The sequence below is a fragment of the Miniopterus schreibersii genome (assembly GCF_964146895.1).
Source record: "Miniopterus schreibersii genome assembly, chromosome: 11".
NCBI lineage: Eukaryota > Metazoa > Chordata > Mammalia > Chiroptera > Miniopteridae > Miniopterus > Miniopterus schreibersii.
Genome location: NC_138111.1, coordinates 54676242 through 54701189, shown reverse-complemented (window position 1 = coordinate 54701189; position 24948 = coordinate 54676242). Strand labels below are relative to the sequence as shown.

The window sequence follows — 24948 nt, the reverse complement described above, 5'->3', positions numbered from 1 at the left end:
GGCTCTAGCAGAGGCTGAGAAAATGAAAAATAAGGCTGGAACACCTTGTACCAAAAACTAGGAAGTGTTCTGAGAATAATGGGAAATATATCAAAAAGACATAAGGGCTAGTTTGAATGGGCTCCTGCTGGCCATGTCTGGGGCAATTTGATAGTAATGGATTTTAACCCTTTGAGAAAAATAGAAAATCATAAATAAATAAATAAATAAATAAATAAGAAGAGGAATCTCTACCCTACAGTAGCCTGTTAACAATCTAGAAGGAATGGCAGAATTTAGAAAGCCACCATTTGTCACCCATCATAATAAAAATTGATTCAGGCAATGATCATCAGTGAACACTAACACTGGTGGGTCACAGGTGGATGAAGAAGAGGGTATTTACTTAGTTTCAGATTGTAGCCCCATATAATACTTATTTGTTACTATTAATAAGTACTATGTACTTAATAATCTTACAGTGGAAAACCTGGCTGACATCACCCTAACCCAGTAATTAAGAGTTAACATCATCAGTAATGAATGGAACACAATGCCATGCATTGTCTCCTGTCACACGTGCTAAAAGAATATACTTCTGCGGTATTCCTGTCAAAAATTCAAAAATCATGAGGAAACATCAAGCAAACCCAAACTGAGTGACGTTTTACAAAGTAACTGGCTATATTCTTCAAAACTATCCAGGATATGAAAGACAAGAAAATACTGCCAGATTGAAGTAGTCTAAACAGGAATGAGAGCCACATCTTGGACCTATAAAGGACACTGTTGGGACAGTTGGCAACATTTGACTAGAGTCTGTGGATCAGATGGGGATTTAATGTCATCTCTTGATTCTGATGTCTAGACTGTGGTTATTTACAACTGCATCCCTGTACTTAGGTAATATACACTGAAGTGTGATATTTTCAACAATAAAGATAAATTAAAAAAAAGATGCAATGGGGTACCTCCTGAGGTCATTCTCAAATGGTTCCCAAATGTTAACAACTATAGGACTAAGGGGATGGTAAAAGGGAGCTCTGTGTATTATTTTTTGCAAGTATTTTAAAACTGAAATTATTTCAAAATAAAGGTTGTAAACACACACACACATCTATCACCCGGCTGGTGTGGCTCAGTGGTTGAACATCGACCTATGATCCAGGAGATCGTGGTTCGAGTCCTGGTCAGGGCACATGCCCAGGTTGTGGGCTCGATCCCCAGCAGGAGGTGTGCAGGAGGCAGCCGATCAATGACTCTCTCTCATCATTGATGTTTCTCTCTCTCTTCTCCCTTCCACTCTCTGAAATCAATAAAAATATATTTAAAAAACAAACACAAACAAAAACACCTGTGGGCTCCCAGTTACCCACAGGCCAAATCCTTGGCTGCCTGTATTGTGCTTTGCAAAGAAGTCTGACTGTATCTCTCTGCTTTACTCTCAGGTCAGCCCCACACTGAGCTTGGCTGAGTACCCAGCAGAAGAGTTCCCCTCTTCTCCGGCTGGCAAACTCCTCTGCCTCTCAGGATGGATCCTAAGCATCCCCCGCCTGTCTGAATACTTTTCTGATATCCCTCCCACTGGGCAGAACTAGACCTTTCTCTCTGCAGCACACTGTCTCCTTCCTCCTCAGGGCATTCTTTCCTTCCCTCAGGCTCACTCCCATTATTACACTGGAGCTATTTGTCTCCTTGTCTGTCTCTCTCCCTAGGCTCTGCACTACACAAGGGCAGCAATGGCTCTGACCTATTCTTCTTCCTCTCTCCAGCACCCACTCCAGCGCCTGGCACATCACAGATGCTCTGGGCGGCACTGGGACATAATTCAATTCCTTGGGCTCTGGAATTGAATTATCTATGAATGAATTGAGCTCTGCCACTCTCTAACTGCATAATTTGGGGCAGGTTACTTAACAACTTATTCATATTTAAAATGGAAATAATAGCAATACCCACTGCAAATGGCCTTTAGGAGGTTTAAGCAAGAACATCTAGGTTAAGGGCTTAAGCTCAGTGCCTGGCACAGATTAAGGGCTCTAGAAACATTAGCTAATATGCACTGTTATTACTGGGTGCTCAGTTAATATTTGTTAAATGCGTGATTAGATTAGACAGGGATTAGATGGGAAGAGTGAGGCTTCTTCCTGGGCTGAGTCAGACGAAGGAACCACAGTTTATGGAAACTGAGGGAAAGAACATCTATGGCATGCACATATTAACCTACCGGCTAAGCTAAGCACTGGGCTGAGTCTGGAAGGGTGACTAAGAGGTGGCCAGGCAAAGGAAGAAGGTATCAGGCAGAATGAGGCGTAAGGAAGCATGAAGCATCTGGGGAACCCTATCTATTTCCATGCTTGAGGTTGGAAAGCATATTGAACAGAAAGCCTAGTAAGTCCTGGAAAATTCTGGCTCTCAATCCTCTGTTTTCTTTAGTGGAATTATGGGTGGGTAAGGGAGCCTTGGAAACAGAGGCACTGTGAGCAGTCAAAGCCCTAATGATAAAAGTGACAAGCTCACTACAGTTCAAACTCATTGCCCCCAGGACGCTGCTGAATGGCACACCCCTCATCAGGAGAGGGCTGAATGCTCAGCATGTTCCCTTTCTATCTAGGCCAAGGGGTGCCAGGCTAGGTGAGAATTCCAGCAGGCCCATGGCAAAGGGTGACAAAATGCTTCAAGCAGGTCTTCCACCATGTTCAATAGACCATAAATTCAACTCAAACCTGGCTTGCAGAGGGAAACAAAAGATAGAGCTGTTTCTCTTGGAGAGACTGCCCCGACTCAGTCTCCAGTTTGATCTGTGGAGTCAGGAGAGGAAGTAGCTGCCTATTGATGCAAGGTGTGATTAATTCCATCAGTGCCAACACACACACACACACACACACACACACACACACACACCCCTGCTTTTTGCAGACCAGGAGTGTTTCTATTCACACAGATGTTCTATCCACAGGCTGCAGAGAGCAGCAGCCCTGTTCTCTCTAGTCCTGAGGGTGTTTACTTGAGGAGTAAGAGTGAGGCCTTTCACAAATGTTTTCATATTTGACTACACAAAAATGACCTAAAATTAATTTTCAAGTTAGGTTCAAAGATCTGTTTAAGTAGATGTATGTTTTACTCTTTGATGTTTTGTTATCTCAGGGTGAGTTAAGGGATTATTGCCAGGCTAAAGTCTGAATAAATTTAAACCTTCATATTAGCATTTATATTGGCTTATTAAATCTCTCATTTGTTTTTGATTATCCGCGATGCTCACTCATCCCTAGCGCTTTTAACCCTGGAACGATATTTTTAAACACACTTGGATCTGAACAGTATTGATGAATTGCCCTAATTCCCTGAGCTGTGTTCATCAAGCAGGGGAAACATGAGCATGACATCAAAGATCCACACTGACCCAGAACTTCAGATTCCAACAGACCAGGACTGGAATCTACTCCAACCTGTGCTTTGTAACCTTGCGCAAGTTACCTACTTTGAATGTCAACTTCTTTATCTGTATAATGGGACAACAATTCAGTAACAGCTTCTGACAGTTACTGGATGCTTGTTACGTACAAGGTACTGTTGTAAGAAGTTGACGTGTACTAACTCATTTAATTCTCATGGCAACCTAAGATAGAGGTACTATTATTCTGCCATTTTACATGTGGGCTAACTAGAGCAAAGTGACTAAGGTCACACAGCGAGTCAGTAAGAGATCCAGGATTCAATCCCAAGTGGTCTGCCTCCAGAGTTCTCAACTGTGCTCTCACCTGCTGGCCTCCAGCTTGCACAGGTGCTGAGAGCAAAGTATCACACGGCAGCTGCCATCATTGCTATTGCTGTGATTGTTGTTGTAACATGATTTCTCATGCACAAGAGAGGCCAACAGAAAGAATGGCTCTGTGGGGTTTCTTCCCTCCATTTGTGTTTCCCTGGAATTATTGCTAAGATTAAACCCAAATTAAGAGAACTATTTTGCTATTCCATTTTGCTTGTTTTATGTTACACTTACAATAATGAACGGTTTAGCTTCATGCAGCCGAACATTCCCCAGCTGCCCTCCGATCCTCGGAGAACATCATCCACTTTTCCAGTTAGCAAAATAGAAACAGTGGGGCAACCCCATCACTTCATTCTAAGCGAGAACACTGGAATCCATATGACTTCCAAAAAAACTGGGGAGAGTGTTTCTACTTCATGCCACATGGAGGTCAGCTGGATTCCTAACTCCTGACTATCATTCATTCACAGTAAATTACTAGAAAATTCCTCATGCTTTATGAATGCAGCTATTTTCCTTCTTTCCCTTTCATGTCCCACTTGACCTCTTACCCTCCTCTCTTCACTCTCAAAGAGTAAGGCATGCTTTTCTTATTGATCAATATGCATATCCTTGGAAAGGACAAAAGATTTCTACCTGAGGTAACTGGTATCTTTCCAGCTGTACATAAAACACTCACTTCATTTCTATAGTGAGAATGAGGCATAGAGAAAGAATAAATACGTCTTTCAGCAGTATGGTAAGAAAATTCTTTCTTATCATAGTTAGGAGTCTATTATGTCTACCTTTGACCATCTGGGTCCCCTATTCCGTCACTGATTCCAGCTCTTTGTGAATCTTTAGCACCAAAGAACTCGTATACAGAGCAATTCTTCAATAACCAGGCACTCACAAGTGCCTGACATGTATTAACTCATTAATCTGCACAGAACCCTATGAGGAGAGTATTATTTCATCTTTATCTTACAGAAAAGGAACCAAGAACAAAGAAGGGTTGAGTAACTTGATAAGTGACAGAACCAGGATTTGAACTCAAGAAATCTAGCTCTAGATCCCATATTCTGATTCACTATATGAGTGAATATTATTATTTTTTAAGCTTTTAGTTTGAGCCCTGCTAGCCATGGCTACTTGGGCAAGTCACTTAATACCTCTGGCCTCTCTTTCTTCACAGATAAAATGAGGGAATTAGACAAAGTTACATCCTGGGATTCTACAACCCCAGTCTCTGAGGGAGATTCACGTATCAAATTTTTAGATTCCAGACAAGTCTGTCAGCCAAACTCCTTGCCTCTCTCTGGCTTTGTAGAGTGTAAAGACTAAAGCCCTATGATCTTCTGTTGCTGATAGTATTAATAGTGTTTATAGAGCTGATCTGGAAGTGATGAGAATTTGGTTCCCAAGTTCTTCATGTGACCACAATCCCTCAAGCAACAGAAGTGAATGAATCCAGCTTTCAGTAACTGGTTGGCAAAATTGTTGCTCACAGTGAACACAGATTCCCAATGCTACTTGAGGACTGTGGACTTGAGGTAAAGTTTCCTGATTCATTAGCATTATCTTTCAATGAGCACAAGCACGGGGATTTGAAGTGGAGATCACCCTGTACTTCACCTTTTTAATTGGCTTCTCAGGTAGAGAGGGTTCTCTTGAACAAATATGTACACCTGATGTTCTCTTGAACAAATATGTACACCTGATGTTCAGAAAACCTATCTTTTTCAGACACTAGTCTGTCTATAGTGGAGGACTTGAGGTTCCCAAATGTGATAAGTAACAAACAATTATAGAATTGGCATCAATGTTGGGATAGGCTTACATTTAGAGATTACCTATGCTCAGAGAGACAGTAGAAGAGGAATTTTACACATCTGAGGATGAAAAGATGCAGAAAAACATCATAATGAAGTACCTAAGATTTTAAAACAATTACAATTCTGTATGTGAAGAGAAAGGAACACAATCAATGGGCCCACTTTCTAGACCCAGATAGATACACAGCTGTAGCAAGACCATGTGTGATGAAAAGTAGTCTACTTCCTGCCAACCTTGTTCTGCAGGACTACCCTCCTGGAGGAGTTAAGTATGCAAGGGTGAGCTGGAAAACAGCACTTTTCTTTGCTAGATCAAGGGAAGGTCAATCCAGCCCACATGTGGTTTCACTTCACTCCACCATGGGTCAGTTATATCGTCAACCTCCATTAAATGAAAGATAAAGTTCATGACAGTGCCCATTTTCACATAAGGTGTTGCTAGGTGTGCCTGGGATGTACCTCCAGAAGGACAGTGGAAGTGCCTAGCAGGTAACAGAGCATAAAAAGGAGAGGAATGGGAGCTTTTCTGGCCCCCAAACTGTCATTTTACTGTCTCCCTACAGATGCAAACAAACAGCCTACTATTAGTGCCAAAGAAAGCCACAAAATTGAGCTTGACAGTGGGGTGCACTTTGGGAGGAAGATCTGGCTGCATATTAGCCTCTCCCCACATCATAATTCTGGCATCATTTTTCTCACAAAAAGAGCATTGATAAATGGTATCTGTCTAGTTGTGGTGGATTTTACATCAATAAATACCTTGCTTATAACAGTTTCCTTCTGTGATTTTTCCAGAGCTTGAGAAGATTAAAATTGTATAAGCTCTGGGCATCGCAATCTTTGAATTTGCTGCCTTGCTATTGTTGGAAAGGAGCTGGGGCAGGAAAAGTGTCGAAGATGGGTGGGAGTGGGGTGAGCAATAGACCACCCATAGACATATATAGATATAGATATAGATATTTCTAGAAAATTCCCCAGTAAATGCATCCATGATGCATAAGCTTCATTTTCTATCATTAAGAACTTTAATTCAATTTCTCAAAGAGCACCCTGGACATACTCAGCAATGATCTACAGAGTCCTCCCACATACGCTTTGACTCTAAGAAAGGAGAAACCCATGTTTGACATGTGGGGCTTTTACCAAGGCCGGAGTATAAATTTCCATTTTGTTTACTCCTTAAACTTCAAAACAACTTGAGTGTCAATGCCCAAGCTGAGATCTCTCTGTAATGTTGCTGTCTCTGTGTGTTAAGCAAATCTTTCAATGACATCTGCACAATAAGCAAGTATTTGGAAGACTGATTAGATCATGGGGCCCTGAAAAACCAACCCTCTGAAGTATTTCATGTGGCAAGAGATGAAGCAGTAGCTTAAAAGAAGAAATGAAGAGAAAGTAATAATTCAGCATCTTATATTTACAAAACACCAAGTTTCACAGAACTCGGAAAGCTTTCCAAAATTAATCTAAGAGCTGACTGACCCTAAGTTTACAGCTGAGGGAAATGGCAGCTTTGGGGAATGTATGAGATCAGTAAGTGGTCCTTCTGTTTCCCACAGTTCTCCACCATTGCTTGAAGATGTAACACAACACATTGCTCTATATTCTAGGTCCCTCTCTCTAATCTCCTGAGCCATTGAGCTGCCTGAGGGCAATATGATACCTTGGAGAGGACATGGAAGTTACAGGTAAATGACCAGGCTTCAAGTTCCAGTGTAATCCAAAGGTACAGCGATCCAATAAATCTGGTAGTAAATTAATCTTACTCATTTGAAATAGTTGTGATAATTGCTATTCGATTACATGCTTGTGGACATAAATGTATCTGCTCCCTGGTAATTAACTGAGAGCAACCAGAGACACTCTTATAAGACAGGGGAATCAAGCATTGTCAGGCTCATCGGATAGAGAGGGGACTAAAGGCACGACACAAACTTGCCCTATGGGCCTTTGAAATACCTGGATCGAGACGTTGGGAGGAATATGTAAGTAGTATGCCAATAACATGTTTGATTAGAATTTTAGGAAAGAATACTTTGACATTTATGAGAACAAGAGACTCAGCTCAGTGATCACCTTTTCTGAGTCGCCTCTCATCTGGATTAGGTAATTCATCTCAGTGTTCCCAGAAGAGAGTCATTCATATCTATTATGGACATTGTGACTATGCTCTGTGATGACCTGTCTGTGTACTAGACTTGCTTCTTCAGAGCCTAAAACACAGCAAGAATTTAATAAATGTTTGCTGAACTGAGCTGGCTGGATTTTCCCGTAACCAGTAGAAAATGCCCCCATCACCCCTGTCCCGCCAGCAGCTAGTTTACAAAAGGAGATAATTAGGGACCAGATATTCTGGGCTTAGACCAGGCAGCCCCTTCCTTCAGGAAAAAAGGTGAGAGCCACAGTTTCCTAAGTGTACACAAATCACCCTCATGCCCCAACCCAGGCACAGCCTTTCAGAGAATTAAATGAAAACACACACACAAAAATCACAGCTAATACCTGTTACTATTTACTGAGTAATTAATATGTACTAGGTGATATGCTAAGCACTTAGCATACATATCCTCACAAGATTGATCAGAGTTAAAGATGAAGAAACTGAAGCTCTGAAAAGTTAAACCATCTGCCCAAGACCAACAAGGAAGTAAGTTGTATGAACTGGACTTTATCCCAGGTTTGTACAACTTCCAAGCCCATGCTCTTAAGGCTGAAAGGGAAGACTGGGGAATCAGTCATTTATAGCTTAGTGTGAATTTGCTTAGGTAGTTTTATTTTCCTAATGCTTAGCTGAGTAGAAGTGAATAAATCGGGGGTAGTTGGGAGAAAATGGATTGAAAGAATTTGGGTCTTGCACGAGTGGTAGAAAAGGGCCATCTGGGAACTGGGGTGGTCAGAGGGAGAAGGGGTTAGGATTAAGTCTCTGGGGGAGAGAGGAGAGAGGTACTAGAAAGAGTTAGAGAAGAGAGTGGCGCAGTAAAGAGGGCAGGGACCCCGGGTTGCACTGGGGGAACTGGGGAAAGAGAAGTGTGTGTGTGTGTGTGTGTGTGTGTGTGTGTGTAAGGGAGAAATGGTGTTTGCAATTTACAACATGAACAGGCCATCAGCTCAGCAAAAACTAAGCCAGTGGTTGTTAGTAGTGGCAGAGCAAAGACGCAAAGCTCCAAGACAGCCACCAGTGTCTTCCAGATTCGTAAGCCCAGGCTGCATCTCTCTGGATGACTTAGTGTTTCTTTATAAAAATGTTTTCTTAGGCGCTCAGTGCTTTGCCTAATGACTCAGTATTGGATTTTAAGACATTCACTGAGGTCTGCTCAGTTTCTCGTTTAGCATGGTTCATTTCCTATATGTTTGGCTTTGCCCTGAGAAGCGTGTACTTGAATGATTTTTTTCACTATCTCTTATGCACTAGCTTTTGCCAAGAGTCTAGTTCTACCCTTGGCAACTGAGAGTATGAGATGAAGCTTATCTGCTGAAGATAAAAAAAAGAAGAGCCTGTTAACTTGTTGGTGATTTTCACCAGGTTATAAGCTACTATGGGACTAGGAGGACTGGTCTTTTCACTGTCGTAATTCCCACGCCTGGAGTTTAGTGCCTAGAATAGGACGGGGGAGGAGAGAGGAAGGGCTGGGGGAGAGAGGGTGTGTAAACACCATTAACAGAGGCAAAGACTGAAACGCAAACTCTTTCGTAACAACTTTGGAATTAAACATCCCTTGTTCCAGATCCGAACCTGCCACCGGCTAATGACATAATCCCCTTAAAGATTCAGTTTCCTCAGCTATAAAGTTAGGATAGGAATAGTAAATCCTCACAGAACTGTGGGGAAGATTAAACAAAATAGTGTCTGTAAAGTGATGAGGACAATGACTGGCATGTTGTAAGCTCCCAATAAAAGGAAGCTATTAGGGAAGCCCTACCTTGCTCCAAGGCGGACTGTGAGGGTTTGCAAGAGTGTAGGTGCAGGGCGCCAGTGCCTTATCTACACCCTGAGTTGGATTTTACTTCTTTCCTTTCCTTTCTTTTCTGTTTTCTTCTTTCTTCCCTTTCCTCCTCTCTCCTGCAAGTATTTGGGGAGACAACTGGCTAGGAATGACATTATTTATATAAGCTTTCTGATTTCCTCCTGACTCATCACAGGTTTTTCTGACCATCACCACACAGCTGCTCACTTCCAGGACTCACACCTCACTTGCCCACGGGCCTTCCTTCCTTCAGCCTTGTCACACAGGATATTAACTTTCTAGGAATATTTGGACCCTGTCTCCCCTGATCCCACTTCATCATCTCATTACTCTTCTTAAAAAAACACACCTTATTGGATTAGGTGTTAAAGTCCAATGGAATGTCCCAACAACTGCTACCTTTTGCAGGCCTGGTGGAATCCACAAGAACCAGCTGCTCTGCTTCCTGTTCTAGAACTGCCTCAGGGATCTGGTGAGCTGGGTAGAAAGCTGGCTTGAAGCAAGGGTCTATCCAAAGCCTCCCGTTCTCTCTGCTCCCACACTAGCTGGTTATGAAAATTTAGGAATGAATTGCAATGACTATGAAATAGATATGAAGATCTTCTTATATCATATGGTTTCCTGCACAGGGAACTAAGAGGGAAGGCAGACTCCTATTTTCTTGAGCAGCTACTATATGAGGCAGGAACTGATTGAGGGCTTTACATACAGGGTGGGGCAAAAGTAGGCTTATGGTTGTGAGTATGCAAAACAAAATCTATTCTTGTATTATTATTTATTATTATATTATTTTCCATAAGAACAACTGTAAACGTACTTTTGCCCCACCCTGTATATGATCACCCTTATAACCCCTTTCTGTGGTTTGAACAATTATCTTTGGTCTACAGTTGAGGACAACTGAGTCCTAGAGAGGCTAACGTAGCCAGCCTAAGGCTACAAGGCGAATGGGAGAGCCAACATCTGTTTGACTGCAAAACCCATGATTCCTCCCTTATTCCAAGCAGTGTCCCTATTCCTGATGGGGACTATTTAGCTTTGGCATTGCCAAGTCCCCTTTAGGTTCTTGTCCTGAAGTCACCCCATTTCCAAGTGTTGCTAAGATCCCTGCTAGGAAAAATATGGTGTCTGATTTTTAAAAAATCATGCTAAGATGGTAATGAGCTACCTCTTCCAGAGGCATGCACATCATCAGAGTAAACCACGGCTTCAGTTTCTAACCCCACTGCTAACAGTGGAATAAGTGTCAAGTCCTATGCACCCTGGGTAGAGAGCCCTGTTTGCTTGAGTCACACGAGTAGCGACCTCTGCCCAGTGGGAAAGGCATTTATATCTGACCACTCAGAAACCAGAGTCAACAGCAGTGAGTTACAGGGAATGCACCACCTGTGGCTGTCCCAGCACACAGACTCTGGTCTGTGTCCACATCTCTCTGGGCCTCAAGGATAGTCACTCCACAAGTGAAATCGGAAGCCCCATGAGAAAGCAATGAGCATCTGGTGGGTCTGGGAGCTGTGCTAATCTAACAACAATCATTGTAGGCTCTATTGTGTCACTATCACAAACACCAAAATGTCCTGCAGCCCTGGGAAAGGTAATTAGGCAAAATGAGGAAGAAATAAGAATGGCAAAGACAAGAATAGAGAGAGAATGCTGATTCGCCACAGGAAAGGCGGTGGTTGGCTGGGCTCTGCTTTGTCACAGATCTTTCTGTGACCGTGGCAGATGACCTAAGAACTGCCTGACCTTGGCTGGCACCATGACAGGGGTAGTATTACCAGAAGGGTGAACTGCTTCTGAACTGCATCCCCTAGGTTACTGGGCACAAAGTGGAGCATTTCCTTTTTCACTCCCTCATTTTCATGTTGCTTAAACATCTCTTTTTCTCCATCTCTTTCTCCAGTCTTTTTCTTACTTTGCTTTCCAAGTTCAAGGAACATAGCAGATTCCTAACACTAAGGTCATAGAAAAGCTCTTCATCTCCAATTGTGCAAAAGGCCTTCTTTCAAAATCTCCAAAGAAGCCATTGGGTACACTTAGGAAGCAATGATTTTCATCTCAAAGCTTTGGCCAAATCATTGCTTGCCCTTTGAAACACTGGATTATAGTAGAAAGTAGAAAGATTTACTTTGGGAGTCTCCACTTCTGTTGATTGATTTGTAAGCTGGACGATGTTTGAACTGTAAAACTCCAATGTGTTCTCACCATATCCACAGCAGAAAGCTACCTGGTGGTGATATTTCCATCCCCGTGGTGCTCACAAGCCATGGGATTGATGACTGGTGTAGATAAGTCAGCTCTTGGAGCGGAGAGGAACGCAGGAGGCTGTTTGGTTTAATAACTATCTTCAGGAGGGCAGCACTTAAAGTAACCAAGATTTAAAAAAATGTAATGGCTTCCCCAAGACCATTCCCAAAACCCTGATTCAGGAAATAAAGTGGGTTTGTTCATCACTGCCTGGCATGAAGTAGGCATTCAATAAATATTTGTTAATGGAGGTTGAATGGAGAGAAATTCTAGTCATATTAAAGGGCACTATAAACATCTACATGGAGGGATGCAGGTTATTTTGTATCCTTTTACACATGGACAAACACTAGTAAGGTGTTATAAATACGTTCATCATTTCAGTGTTTTCCCCTCCCTGCTGCCTGGATGCTCTTGCCTAGATTTTTCTTATGAAAATGTAAGTCTTGTTCCCTGTAGACTTCTCATGGCTCCTTAATTTATAGTTAAAGCCAGTTCCTGTTTTGTGACTAACAGAGGTGCGTTGTCTTCAGGACTTAAATCTGACTCAGGTATTTTTCTAATAGAATTTACTTTTTCTCTCTTTCTTGAAAAGCTTCAACTCTGTGGATAATTATCATTACCTTCAAAGAATCCCAGAATGTTAGAGCTGGAAAAGGCCTCGGGGATCGCCCAGCTGCACCTCGCATTACTTCCTTTACGATATCCTACTTGGGGCTCTATTCTCCTGCCAGGTGGACAGGCTGAGTCCACATCACACTGGGTCGATCATGGGAGCATACGGAATTACTGTATGCAAGAGTTAGTATTAACTTCAATGAAAATATAATGGTCTACATCACACAGAGCACACTATGTATTGGGATTGTACATGAGAAAAAGCGGGCATGCCTATAATACAAAAGTTAGCCACTATTACCACTTTAGCTCTGTTGGAAGAGCAGCCAGAGGCAACATTCTCCAAGCAAATCTGCTCTTCCACTTCCCTGTTTAACTCCCTTCAATGGTTCTCCATTGGCTAAAGGACATAAAGTCCAAACAACTTCATTTAGCACATTGGGCTGTCCCGGATCTGGCCCCTGGCCAGCCTCTAACACTAGCTTCCATTTCTTGTGCTTTCCCTTTCTCCTGCAACATCTGTCCTCCTCTTCTTCACCTGGGTAACTCCTACTCATGCCTTATGATTCAGCACAGGCCTTGCCTCCTCCAGGAAGCCTTCCCTTAGCCTCAGGCTCCCCCTGAGTCCCGTGCTTGTCTCATTCACAGCAGTTACTGTTGGGAAACCTTCCTCCTTCATTAAGTGATAACTCCTTTAGGACAGGGTTTTGTCTTCTAGTCATCTCTGAGGACCAAATACAAGCAGACTGTGTACATGAAAATGCCTGATGCATTTTTATTTTTTACTGAATTGAGATGTAAAACACTTTCTGCCATATTTTTTGTGCATAAGGTTAACTTCAGTCAATGGTCTGTATAAGGACTTTCCCAGAGTCCAGGCAGAATTATGTGGTCTAAGGGGCTGTCCAATTACATAGATGTTAACAACCAGGAAAGCTTCCCTCTCAGGACTTAACTGAATGGATTTACCTAAAGCTGATGTTTCTCCCTTTTTAGAACAAGTCATTTGTGCTTTCAGGTGACACGATGGGAAAGTAGATCCAGTCCTTTGATTTTTACCCTAGATTTGTGCCAAAAATTGAATCTATGCACGCAGAGTGATTTCTAATATCATCAAAGCTTATTTCACAGAAGTTTGAGTCTGATCGAACAGGTGATGTGTAACCAGAAAAAGGGCTGTCTTTAGGAGAAACAAAGATTTAAGCCCTGAGGAAAGAATACATGTGACATTTACTCTTGTTGATGTCAAAATGCTGCTGGGGACAATTCTGATCACTGGGCCAACACATTCCTGGGTAGAGGAATAACAGAGGCTGCCATGGGGCCAATCAGGTCCAATAGTTAAGAAACAGGTCTTGGCAGGTTCCTCTGTTGTAACTTGTCCATCAGTGGAAGAAAAGAGAGAGGCAGTGTAATTACGCATCTGGGTTTACCAAGGAGACTGACAATAGTAATAGCATTAGTTCTCTGAAGGCGCCTGAGTATGGCCTCCAAATCTGGACTCAATTTCTGTGGACGCCAGTGAGCTTTGGTGTGCTTTTGCTTTAAGCACTTAAAAGTTAGTATGGACAGAGCCAAAAGGCAGCATATGGAAACTTTGGGAACACAGCAGAAGATAGACCAATATTTAGAGAGCATGTTGAAACAGAAACCTTAAAATAAGTCGTCAAAGGGGAAGGTGGCTGCAAAGCTTTGAAAGCTCCAACAAATAAATTAAAGCGTGGTTGTGTAAAAAGGCAGCACCTTCTGCTCAAGCCATTGCAGGAGAATATAAAAGAGAATCAGAAATTGGAAATCATTTGGTGCTAGTGCGCATGGCTTTTGTTAGTGTACAATGAAATTGGCATTCTGCAGTTTGCTTTAATAGAGGAGACTCTGTGACCTCTGAGATGTTTTTCTTAACTCTCTCATATCAAATCGAGGTTCTCAAACTTCTTTTGTAGCTCTCACTGGTTCTAGGAACCACCCTAGGTCTGAGAAAAGAGATTGAGGTGGGGTGGGGGTCAGAAACCAAGTAATGTTCCTGGAATTATGAGCTCCCCCCCCCCAACCTTTACTGTTTATCTGTTCTGTACCACTCAGCTGTTCTCTGTTGCAGAAAAATAAAAGTTTAGTTTAAAAAGTATGTTAGAACAAAGCTGCAGAAATTGCCTGGAATTTCCTTCATTTTCAGCCATCTGGCTTTCATTGCTTACTTCTTTCCCCTCCTCCAGGTACGTTTACCAAATCTTTTCAACACACACTGGCCAAGCTATCAAATGCTTATAATTAATAACAGTCGTACTCTTTTTTCCCCCTTTCTTAAGGTAGTGGTTTCTGGCTTTCCTTGGGCTGCTCATGTCATTGCTAGTATAAACCAGGGAGATGGTCAGTAAAGCCTTCGTTGAATAAGAGAACAAACTAATCAAATTTGAGTTAAGTTCTGAACACAAAACATGGTTTTATTTAAAAATAAAGTATTTCTCACCATGAAATGAAGGGGAAGGAGAAGAATATTAATTGTTCTGAGTGCCTACAATGATCCTTTTTTAGAGATGAAGAATCTGAGGATCCAAAAAGGTATATGACCTCTTGAAGGTCACACAGCTAAACATGACACGGCAGAACTGGAACACAGGTGTCAACCTGCCCGCAGGTTTTTATTTTGGTCTCAGGGATGGAAAGGTCCTTAGTGCACATTAACTGAGTGAAAAACTCAAGTTGCTGAACAAGATAGAAATATGACCCCATTTACAAAGGGAAGAAAACCTTGTGTGTTTGTATGTGTTAATATATGGATATAAATTCATAGAAAACGGTACCAAACCAATAAGAGTGGTTATCTTTGGCGATAAGAAGGGAGAACTATAGAGCATGGTGGAGAAAGGGGAGCATACGCTTTTCTTTCTTGATCACTTCTGCTATGCTTGACTTTTAAAGAACGAGAATATTCATGTATTACTTGTATAGTTGCTCTAACACTCAGAAAGCTTTCTCACTGGGAACAGGAGGCTGACCTCTTTCCTAATGACTGATCTTAGCTCCCTTTTGGATATTCCTCCCATAAGCTGGTCTAACCCACTAGTGAAGGCTGGCAAGGTGGTGGGGCTTCCGGACACAAGTTACTCAGATGGTGGTGAAGGTGCCTGCAATGCTTTTTCTTCCTTGTAAGGATAACGTCTATGCTATCAACTTTGATGTAAAATTCTCACTTTCAGCTCACAAGCAAAATTAATCCTAATTTCTTCTGGCCAATTTTAGGCAAGGTTGTTAAGAGATTAACACCTGCCCTCATGACACACACTACCTTCCATCTCTCCCAATGAGTGAACTCCTTTCTGGGCAAAGCTAACAATTCATTCAGTAATTGTGTCCAAATTCCTTGTATTAAAGCTTGCCTTCCTAGTCTTATTTTGAGGATACTTTGCCATATGTGATTGCTAACATAAAGGGTTACTTACCCTAAGGCTATTTATATTTTAAATTGGTATTTAAAGCATTCAACTGAAGGAAGGGACTCTAATAATGGCATTTCAGTACCATCTGGTAGGTGGAGAGAGGGGGTAAGGGGGATTGAGAGCAGACAGCACTGGGTCTTCCCAGCTAGCATTAATAATAGAGTCTAAACACTACTACTTATAAATTTAGCCCAGTCCTTTATACTCATTTATTCAGTAAACACTTAATAAGCCCCTGCTGTGTGTCAGACATTTTACTAGGCATTCGTTGTAGAGAGAGGAGTTGGACATAAAGCTGATAGCAAGGACTTTAAAATATAGTTCTCTTCAACAGATAACTGCTATTTTTAAAGTGCGCTAAAAAAAAATGCAGGCAGTTAGTGCGTATGCTCATATACGCACACAAAGGCAATAGCAGGAGAGTATCTCTAGCTTGAGAATACACCCTTCCTGCTGTGAACAGCTAGGTGTGAGAACACAACTGACTGGACCTGGTGAAAGTTGGACATGTGCTTCTGATACCAGCTCTGCCATTCACACAGAGTAAGTCGGGAGAAGGGATGGGTAATCCTGGAGAGACTGTGCAGACAGGACATGCTGTGGGGCCTTGGTATTTACTTGGTGATCTGACAACTCTGACGACACAGAAGAGCAAAAGCGACTTCCCAACTGGTGTTCAGTAGAACTGACAACTGCTAGGGAAAGCTACTTAACCAGAGGCCTCCTCTCAGAGACATGAGCCCAGTCACCAAGACTTGAAACAGCATTTCTGTATGTCCTACGGGAAATGTTATGCTTTTTTGAGCACATGGACATCAGCACAGACGAAGAGCCCAAAAGACAGTGTATAGAAACTTGGGGTTCAGCAGAGGACACCCTAAATGTGCAGGAAACACTGATCCATGCACAATAAGAATTTCTGTGAATTAAAGATTTAAATTACTCCCAACTGAACACAAGTTGTTTGAGAAAACACCACCACACTATTATGCCCCTACAAAACACACTTTCTCTTTCATATACATTTTACACCAACCTCTAGAAAGAGAGATTTTTCCCCTCTTGATGTCATAGTGAAATACTCCATAGGAGTTCACCTCCACACGTTTTCATTTTTAAGATGAAAATCTGCTTTGATTCTTTGACAGGACAAAGAGAGCAAGTCATACCAGTTCACTGTACATGTGGTGCCCCCACGTTGTTGTTTTAATTACCATCAACTTACAAATGCTCATCTGTGTATGGCTGGCCCAAGAAATCCCTGGCTGTGCCCAATAAGAGAGGCCTTGCCTGTCAGTCTGACAACTGGCCAGTGGAAAATCAAAGCACCGAGCGTCTCTGGAGCAAATGAAATCAAATTAAGCGTAACAAGAGTTCTTGTCCGGGAGTCAATATAAATTAAGCTCATCTAATTTGACCATCGCCAATACTTGGAAGGCGAAAAGTAACATCTTGTGTCTTATTGCTTCTGCTGCCCCAGGAAGGACGGGTTTAGTGGCTCCAAATCCCAGATTTCCAGTTAGCCCCAGGTACTGACTCCTCCACATTGCTTCAGCTCATCCCAGCATTTGGATGTCATTACAACCCTGGAATGTGGTTAGAAAGAAACTGATGCTTGTTTTTAAAGTGATAGTAAATAAGCAGACAGAAATGACATCAATGATCAGCACAATAAAGCAGCAGCAGTAGCCTTCATTCTTCTGTCTACAAAATAATCAGAAGAATGAAGACTCAGAGGATATTTGAGCAGGATGTGGTGACCTCAGACCATTTTGCAGATGTGGAAACAGAAAGGGCAGGCACCTTGCCTAATGCCACACAGCTAGTGGTAACAGAGCTAGGATGGGAAACCAGGGCTCTGTGTTAGCCCAGGCCCTAGCCGGCTGTCCATGCCGAAACCACTCAGCTTTTTCCTAGGTGGGTACAACACTGTCAAGTAGAAGGGGTTTATACCCCTTGCCCATGTAATTAGGTCTTAGGTTCACCCAACTAGAGAACAGTGAGGTTAGGACCGAGATGTAAATTTAGGTCAGGTAGAAACAGAAAAGAGGTTTCTCAGTATTCCACGTACTGGATCTAGCTTTTCTGGGTCGAGCCCTTGACTCTGTTTTACTGGCTGCCATTCTCATGAGTGGGGTGCTCCAAGCAGCACTGATTTCCTGGTTCCTTTGGAGAATATGGCACTAGTAGCCCTCCTCACTTCTGCCTTTGGAAGGGGAATCCAGGCCCACCATTCAGATCAATATGTAGACCAACTCTGGTGACCAGCAGGAGTGTCACTGTGAGGCTGTGCCCTGATCTTATCTGAGGAGGCCTGTAAGCAATACCCTTTAAGTCCCAAAGAAAGGAAGGCACCTAGTTTGCTGAGAAATGAGACAAACAGCATCAAGTTGATCAGCAAATTACTGCTAATTCCTGAAGACAACATCTGGCTTCTTACAGGATACTTTGCAGAAAGAGAAGAGATCCCATTCAGAAACAGCATTCCCCTTCATGTCTAGGACATTTCCTTATCTAGTACCATTCTTCATCCCATCAGCCAACTTGAAAGTCTGGCTTTGGTTCCTTAAACATCTCCCTTTAGAACCAGAATCATAGATGAGATGGTTTAGCTTCTACAGAGATTTGCTCCAAAGAAGTGTCAGAAGGCAAGTCTCTCAAGACACCATAAAATTGTGTGGACTGAGGCAGTGATTGGATTGACTGACTTAGACCCAAGGTTGGGTAATAATGAGACCCAGGCAGGGCTGAACAATAAAATGCTCTAATTGATTTTATGCATGTGAAATGACACACATACACCCCAGAGCATGCTATAATGAATCTGCCTGCTGTGTGCATAAGATTTACAGTGGATCAATTATACCACCCAGATGCTCTGTGAGCCAATCCACCACTGTGGTGTGAGGGCTCGGGACACAGGCTAAAAGGTGGCAGAGACCATGAAGTCTGCGGTCAGTTCATATGCCCCCCAGGAGAAAGCTGCCACGCGGCACGTGCACATCCCAGCCATGCCACGGGACTTGCTTCAGTGCACGGAGCCTCCTGGACCCTGAGCATGACCATTGGGCTGGAATTCCAAAGCCCTGGTTTCAATTAAATTTAAGTGGATTTGACTCACAGTTTGAACTGATGCTAATTGGTTTTCAAAACACTGGGTAACAATAAGCGTTCTGGTCTTGCCCATGGACAGACACGCCTAGCTCCGAACACGCTCCTGGGCAGCAAGGCCGGCAGGCAACATGCCTGTTACCTTGATGGGCAGGGGTCCAGGCTGCAGGCTTTCAGGAGCTTTGGGGGCCGGCGGCTGGTCACGCACAGGTTCTCATCAGCAGGCTCCCGCGTCTGTTTGTTCAGGCAGCTCACCACGGCCTCCTGGACACCTGTGTACAAATCACACTGTCAGGCCAGGGTGGGTGTTGTGTGGCTGATGAAGTATCGACAGGGCAGCTGGCGGAGGTCGCCGGGGTAGGTAGGACTCTTGCCACATGTCAGAGACAGCAGCGTAAAGCCCAGGACTACCCATCTTGTCAAACATCGCTCGGTCTGGGAGAAGTACACATAAGCTAGCGCCTCTGGACGTGTGCCCCTTGAAGAGTGTGACTCCCCTGAGAGGACAGGCTGCTAGCAGTACTGTTGAAGTGCTTTAAAAAATGCCACCGGGCTCTAGAGCTGCCAATGCCGAACTATGATAATATAATGCAGAAGGAGAGCATGATGACAAAAAATGGCCCCAGGACCTTTGCACGTTACATTTTAATCATCAGGAGACTGTTGTATTTGGAAGGGAGGCCAAGAGCCATGTTTTAATATCCAGCGATCTATAAACTGCTGTCCTCTGTGGCCTCACATCCAGCACTCCAGTTTTTGCTGGTTCCCTTTTGATTCTGGTTCATTTTTTTCAGTGATCTAGGACAGTTCTTTTAGAACAAAAAAAAAGAGAGTAAGATGCTTAATGACTGCACCCATGGAAGACAATCTTCTATACACCCACGGAAGCAGTGCTCCCACTGACACCTGCATGGCCCTGACTCAGAGCTAGTAAAACAGGAGTTTGAGCAGTGACGGGCACAAGGTTGCTTGGCAGGTCCTCTAAGGTGCTGGGGAGGATCTGTCACGGAGACTTTCATGGAGCAAAGCAGCATTGAACCGGGTAAGGTTGTTACGTCACCCGACCAGACTTTTCATTCCGGTGCCCACAGTCATAATAATAGTCCAGCCCCACAGGTTGCACATTAACAGCCAGGTGTAAGGCTAAGAGCTTGACATACATCATCCAATCTTCTCAACAACTCCACGAGGAAAGCGTGACTTTTATCCCCCGTTTGCAGCTCAGAAAACAGAAGCTTGGATGGGTGGAAAGACTTGCTAAGTTCACACAGTTGACATACCTGAAGCTGTGCCTCAGCACTGGAGCCTTAGTGGCCGGCAGCATTAACATTTAAAGGCACTCAGAGGCTGTTATATCTGCTGGAGATCTTTGGGAATAGCCTACACATTTGTCTGGAATCATTTCAGCAGAGTTTAGTTTAAGGAACAGGCCAGATGGAACATTCTTGATACTATGCTTTTAGTCATACATAGCTATGTGTATAAGATCTGTATATCTAAAGATAACTATCTGTAGTTAAACATATGTATATAGCTACAGCAGAGTATGTGACAGTCCATAGAATTAGTTTTATATTTAAATACACATATACAGGGGTGGGCAAAAGTAGGTTTACAGTTGTAATACAAATAAATAATACTATAATAAATAATACAAGAACAGTGTTTCGTGTACTCATAACTATAAACCTACTTTTGCCCACCTGTGTATTTTCTTATTTTTATTTTCTGCATTGCTTTGCAATTAGTACCCAATACAGTACAACTGACCAATCACTATTTAGCTCTGTTGCTTCCCTCCTTCTATCTACCCTGTTTCTCCAAGAAGTTATCACCCCAATCAATAGGCTAATGCTTCCTAAGATGATTTTACATTGGCTTAGGTCATGAGACCATCAGTCAAAAAGTGACATTTTAAAGCCAGAATCCATATCACCTTTCTTTCTTCCTATTAAGTGTCATAAATAAAATATTTAAAAAAAATCAGAAACAGTATTTACCCTGTAGCCATGAATGTAAATTTTCTTTTTTCTAAGTTTTGTATAAACTTCAAAATTTAATTCAAATATATCACAACCAATTCAGAATGGAGAGTTTGGGTTTTATATGAGACATTCAAGCTATTCCATCATATTCTGTAATGCTGACCATAGGGTGTTTCTCTTGGTTCCAGCTGGGATGAGCCATTTGAAATTCATGCTATGATGATACAGCAAAACATTTCATAAGAAATGGTTGATATCATCCCTGATCCTTCCCATTGGAATGGTCTGGCACAAGGCACTGGATGAGGCTAACAATTCCATACAGAATGTAGAGCTGTGGTTATATTAAGAAGTACATTATGAGTCATGGACAGCGTGGCTCAGTGTGGACAGTGTGGCTATGTGGTTAGAGTGTCGGTCTGTGAACTGAAGTGTTGTGGGTTCGATTCCTGATCAGGGGCATGTACCTCGGTTGCAGGTTCATTCCCTGGCCTTGGTGGGGCGCTTGTGGGAGGCAACCAATAGATTTGTCTCTCTCACATCAATGTTTCTCTCTCTCTCTCTGCCCCACTTCTTCCCCCTTCCACTCTATCTAAAAGCAATGGAAAAATAGCCTCAGGATATATATATATATACACACACACACACACACACACACACACACACACACACACATAAATCACCTTCGAGGTGAATAAATGCAAAATTAAGCAGCATTTTAGTTACTCAATTCTAATCTAGCATATTATAAAACAATGTACTGGGCCTCTGCAACACTATGAGCTAAATGTCTATTGCCATAGGGGCCAGTTGCCTTAGCATTTTTAGGTGGGGCTCGGGATGGAGGGGGAAAGGAAGGACAGAGCTCTGTCATAATAAAGGAGTATTTGGGACCAGCCCTGTAGTCAACACAATAAATTTTTGTGGCCTGATGAACGAAATGCCCAAAAGGCCTGACGAATGAAATGCCTAAAGGGCAGGGCATTCTAAGCATAGTGTGCAATTTAGGCTAAGGGGAGGTGGGAATGGGATGCCTGCAGGAAGGAACATGGAGTGAGGGAGCTGCCTGGGAATGGGGAGTGTGGGAAGCTGGAGGAGGGAGGAAATGCGAGGACTTCACCTGCAAGTTCATAGTATACTTGGCCCAGGGGAGTCAGGCCAGGAAGTGAGAAGTTAGCTCATCCAGTTTGTGTTCTTTCCAAAAAGGCTAATATATGCACTAGGAAGGGCCTTCTAAACCAACACAGAACATATGTTCAAGTACAGTACTTTATGATTTTGAGCTTTCCTTTCTTGACAGAAGCAAAAGGAGAGAGGACTCATAAGGAAAAGGGAACAACAGGTAGAAGACTTCTTTATTTTTGCCGAAGTAAATTTCCAGTTTTCCCTCAGCTAGAGTTTACTGTTGATTTGAACCTGATTTTACTGTTCAGGTTCAAATCCGCTCCCCTTGACCACACCTATTAGTGCACATAGGGAAATTAAAATGTAACAAGGAGATGATAGCGGGACACAGGGCACAGATACGAACAGGTTAGGCTCACTTTTAACCTTCCAGAAAATGGGATTTTCATTGTTTACATCTCTCAGAATAGCATAATTGTTATATGATATTTGATGACAGTTTGGGGAAACGTAGTCACCAACTACAGCCTAAATTACTAACTAGTTCCTTCTGGTTGCTACCTCTGTGAGGTGAAAGGTTACTTTTGTGTCTATCCAATTACATCTCTTGAGATTACAAAAACAATAAAATTAGCCTGACCGGCCTTACAGCTCAAAATTGATTTAAAATCTAACTGTTAATCTTGTTTGTTTTTGGTTGCCTTCAGCAAGAATGATTAAAAATATATGTAACCTCATGGGTTACATTTTGGTGAAAGATCAAAGTTGATAATACAATAAAATGTTACTGCCAAACATTGACTTCAAAATATACGTGTCCCATATAACAAAATATCTTTTTAGTGCATATGGGCATCATATGGACCCATATATCCCAAGCATATTTTCACCACTTTGGAATTTTCAATTCTATCATTTTAGGTGTAAATATATGACCTTGGCACAGGGACGTAACTGTAGGTAAGTATGCACAGTTGTTGACAGTTAAGACCCAAGACATTTCAGTAACTTGACTCTGCCTTGGATATAGAGGATGTACAATTTATGTTATACAAAGAAGCTCAATTCCTACAGGCAGAGATCAGCTGTATATCAAACATCCAAATCTTATTTCTAAATCAATGTCTCCTGAAAACATTTTAAATGAAAAACATTCCATATACTCTCTACACTTTGAATTTTATACCCCTGGTTGAGCCGCAGAATAGTAAGACTCTTAAAGATAAAGTTATCTGCTTATTTATATATTCCATTACCGCATCTATTTTTTCCATCTGTTCATCAAGTTCCAGGCTTGACTTGTAACTGAGAACCATAACTGAGAGACCATAAATAATTTTTTTCAAAGCACATTTGTTTTAGACTAGAGATAATGATCATTCGGTTCAGGTGATCGAGGAAATTGGGGATAAACACACACCATCTGAACTCTTGAGTCATTTGTTGTAATGGAAAGAAACAACTGTAGCCACCGGCTGTGGCCTTTCCACGTGACCTCCCAGCTCCTGCCTGGGCTCGGAGATCGCCAGCCTATTCAACACGTCTCCCTCATTAAGCACGGACAAGAAGATGTCCTCAGTGTGAGTGTAGAACACCGTAAGAACACAGATTAGCTGAGTGCCAGGAAACTCTTCCAGAATCAGATGGAAAAATTTAGGTTTTAAAAGAACAGGACTCTCCATTAAATCACTTAAGAATTTCACGGTTTGAAACTGGAAGACTTAGAAACAAACAAGAACCTCAAGGTCAAAACTATTAAACGCTTATTAAAAGACCTGATGGAGAAAAATTGATTCTTTGCTGGTACTTGTTCCACTGTTCATTCCTTTTAAATCCATGGGAACGATTTGGGCACATTTATCTTTACATTCTCAATAATGACAAGAGATGCTTTAAAAAAAAAAAGTTTTTTATTGATTCAGAGAGAGGAAGGGAGAGGGAGAGTGACAGAAACATCAGTGATGTGAGATAGTCAATGATGGGCTGCCTCCTGCATGCCCCCTACTGGGGATTGAGCCTGCAACCTCGGCATGCGCCCTCACCGGGAATTGAACGGTGACCTCTGGGATCATGAGTTGACACTCAATCACTGAGCCACACCGGCCGGGCAAAAGATGCCTTTTAAAAATAGTTTTCAAAATGTCATGGTTTATAAAACATTTTGGGGAAATAATGTTAACGTATTAATACCACTTAAGCAAGAAACTTTGCTGGGAATGTGGAACCTTAACGTGCCAAAAGGTGTACTGAGGGGGAGTTGGCAGGAATTCAGCCAGCGTTTCCTCTCCTATCAAAAATCTCACCTGGGAGTAGACACGGGAGGAAGGGGCAATTAGAATCTACTGTATTTTCTATGACGGTAAGAAAAAATGTAATCTTGAAGAATTAATTGTTGATTTAAATGCCTTCCTATCCCACTACAATCCCATTCAGATTTCACTGGAAATTAAGAATCACTGAGCCCGGCCGGGCGTGGCTCAGCGGTTGAGCGTCGACCTAGAATCCAGGCGATCAGGGTTTGATTCCTGGTCAGGGCACATGCCCGGGTTGCCGGCTCGATCAATGACTCTCTCATCATTGATGTTTCTATCTCTCTCTCTCCCTCTCCTTTCCTCTCTCTGAAATCAATAAAGATATATTTTAAAAAAAAAGAAAAAAAAAAGAATCACTGAGCCTGTTCCATGGAATATACCTAAGAGAACCAGGTAAATATACATGGAACATTTAGCATTAGTTAAGTAATATTTGTAATGTGAAAGCTTCAGAAATTCTCTAGCATGGTACGATGGACTCTAGACACAGAAATAAATAAATGGCAAGCCTGGACCCAGCTGCCACTCGCTGTGAGCTGCGTGATCTTGAACAAGTCACTCAGCTTCTTTGTATCTTCGTGTT

The 24948-nt window shown here is 42.4% G+C and overlaps 1 protein-coding gene across 1 annotated transcript in view; it reads right to left on the bottom strand.

Annotated features, from left to right (window-relative positions):
• The window catches only part of ADAMTSL1 (ADAMTS like 1), a 368021-nt gene that overhangs the window by 139433 nt on the left and 203640 nt on the right, over positions 1-24948 (bottom strand). Inside the window, exon 15 of the mRNA XM_081151642.1 lies at positions 19086-19215. Within this exon, the coding sequence (XP_081007768.1) occupies positions 19086-19215 (130 nt within the window). The remainder of the gene's footprint in view (positions 1-19085; positions 19216-24948) is intronic.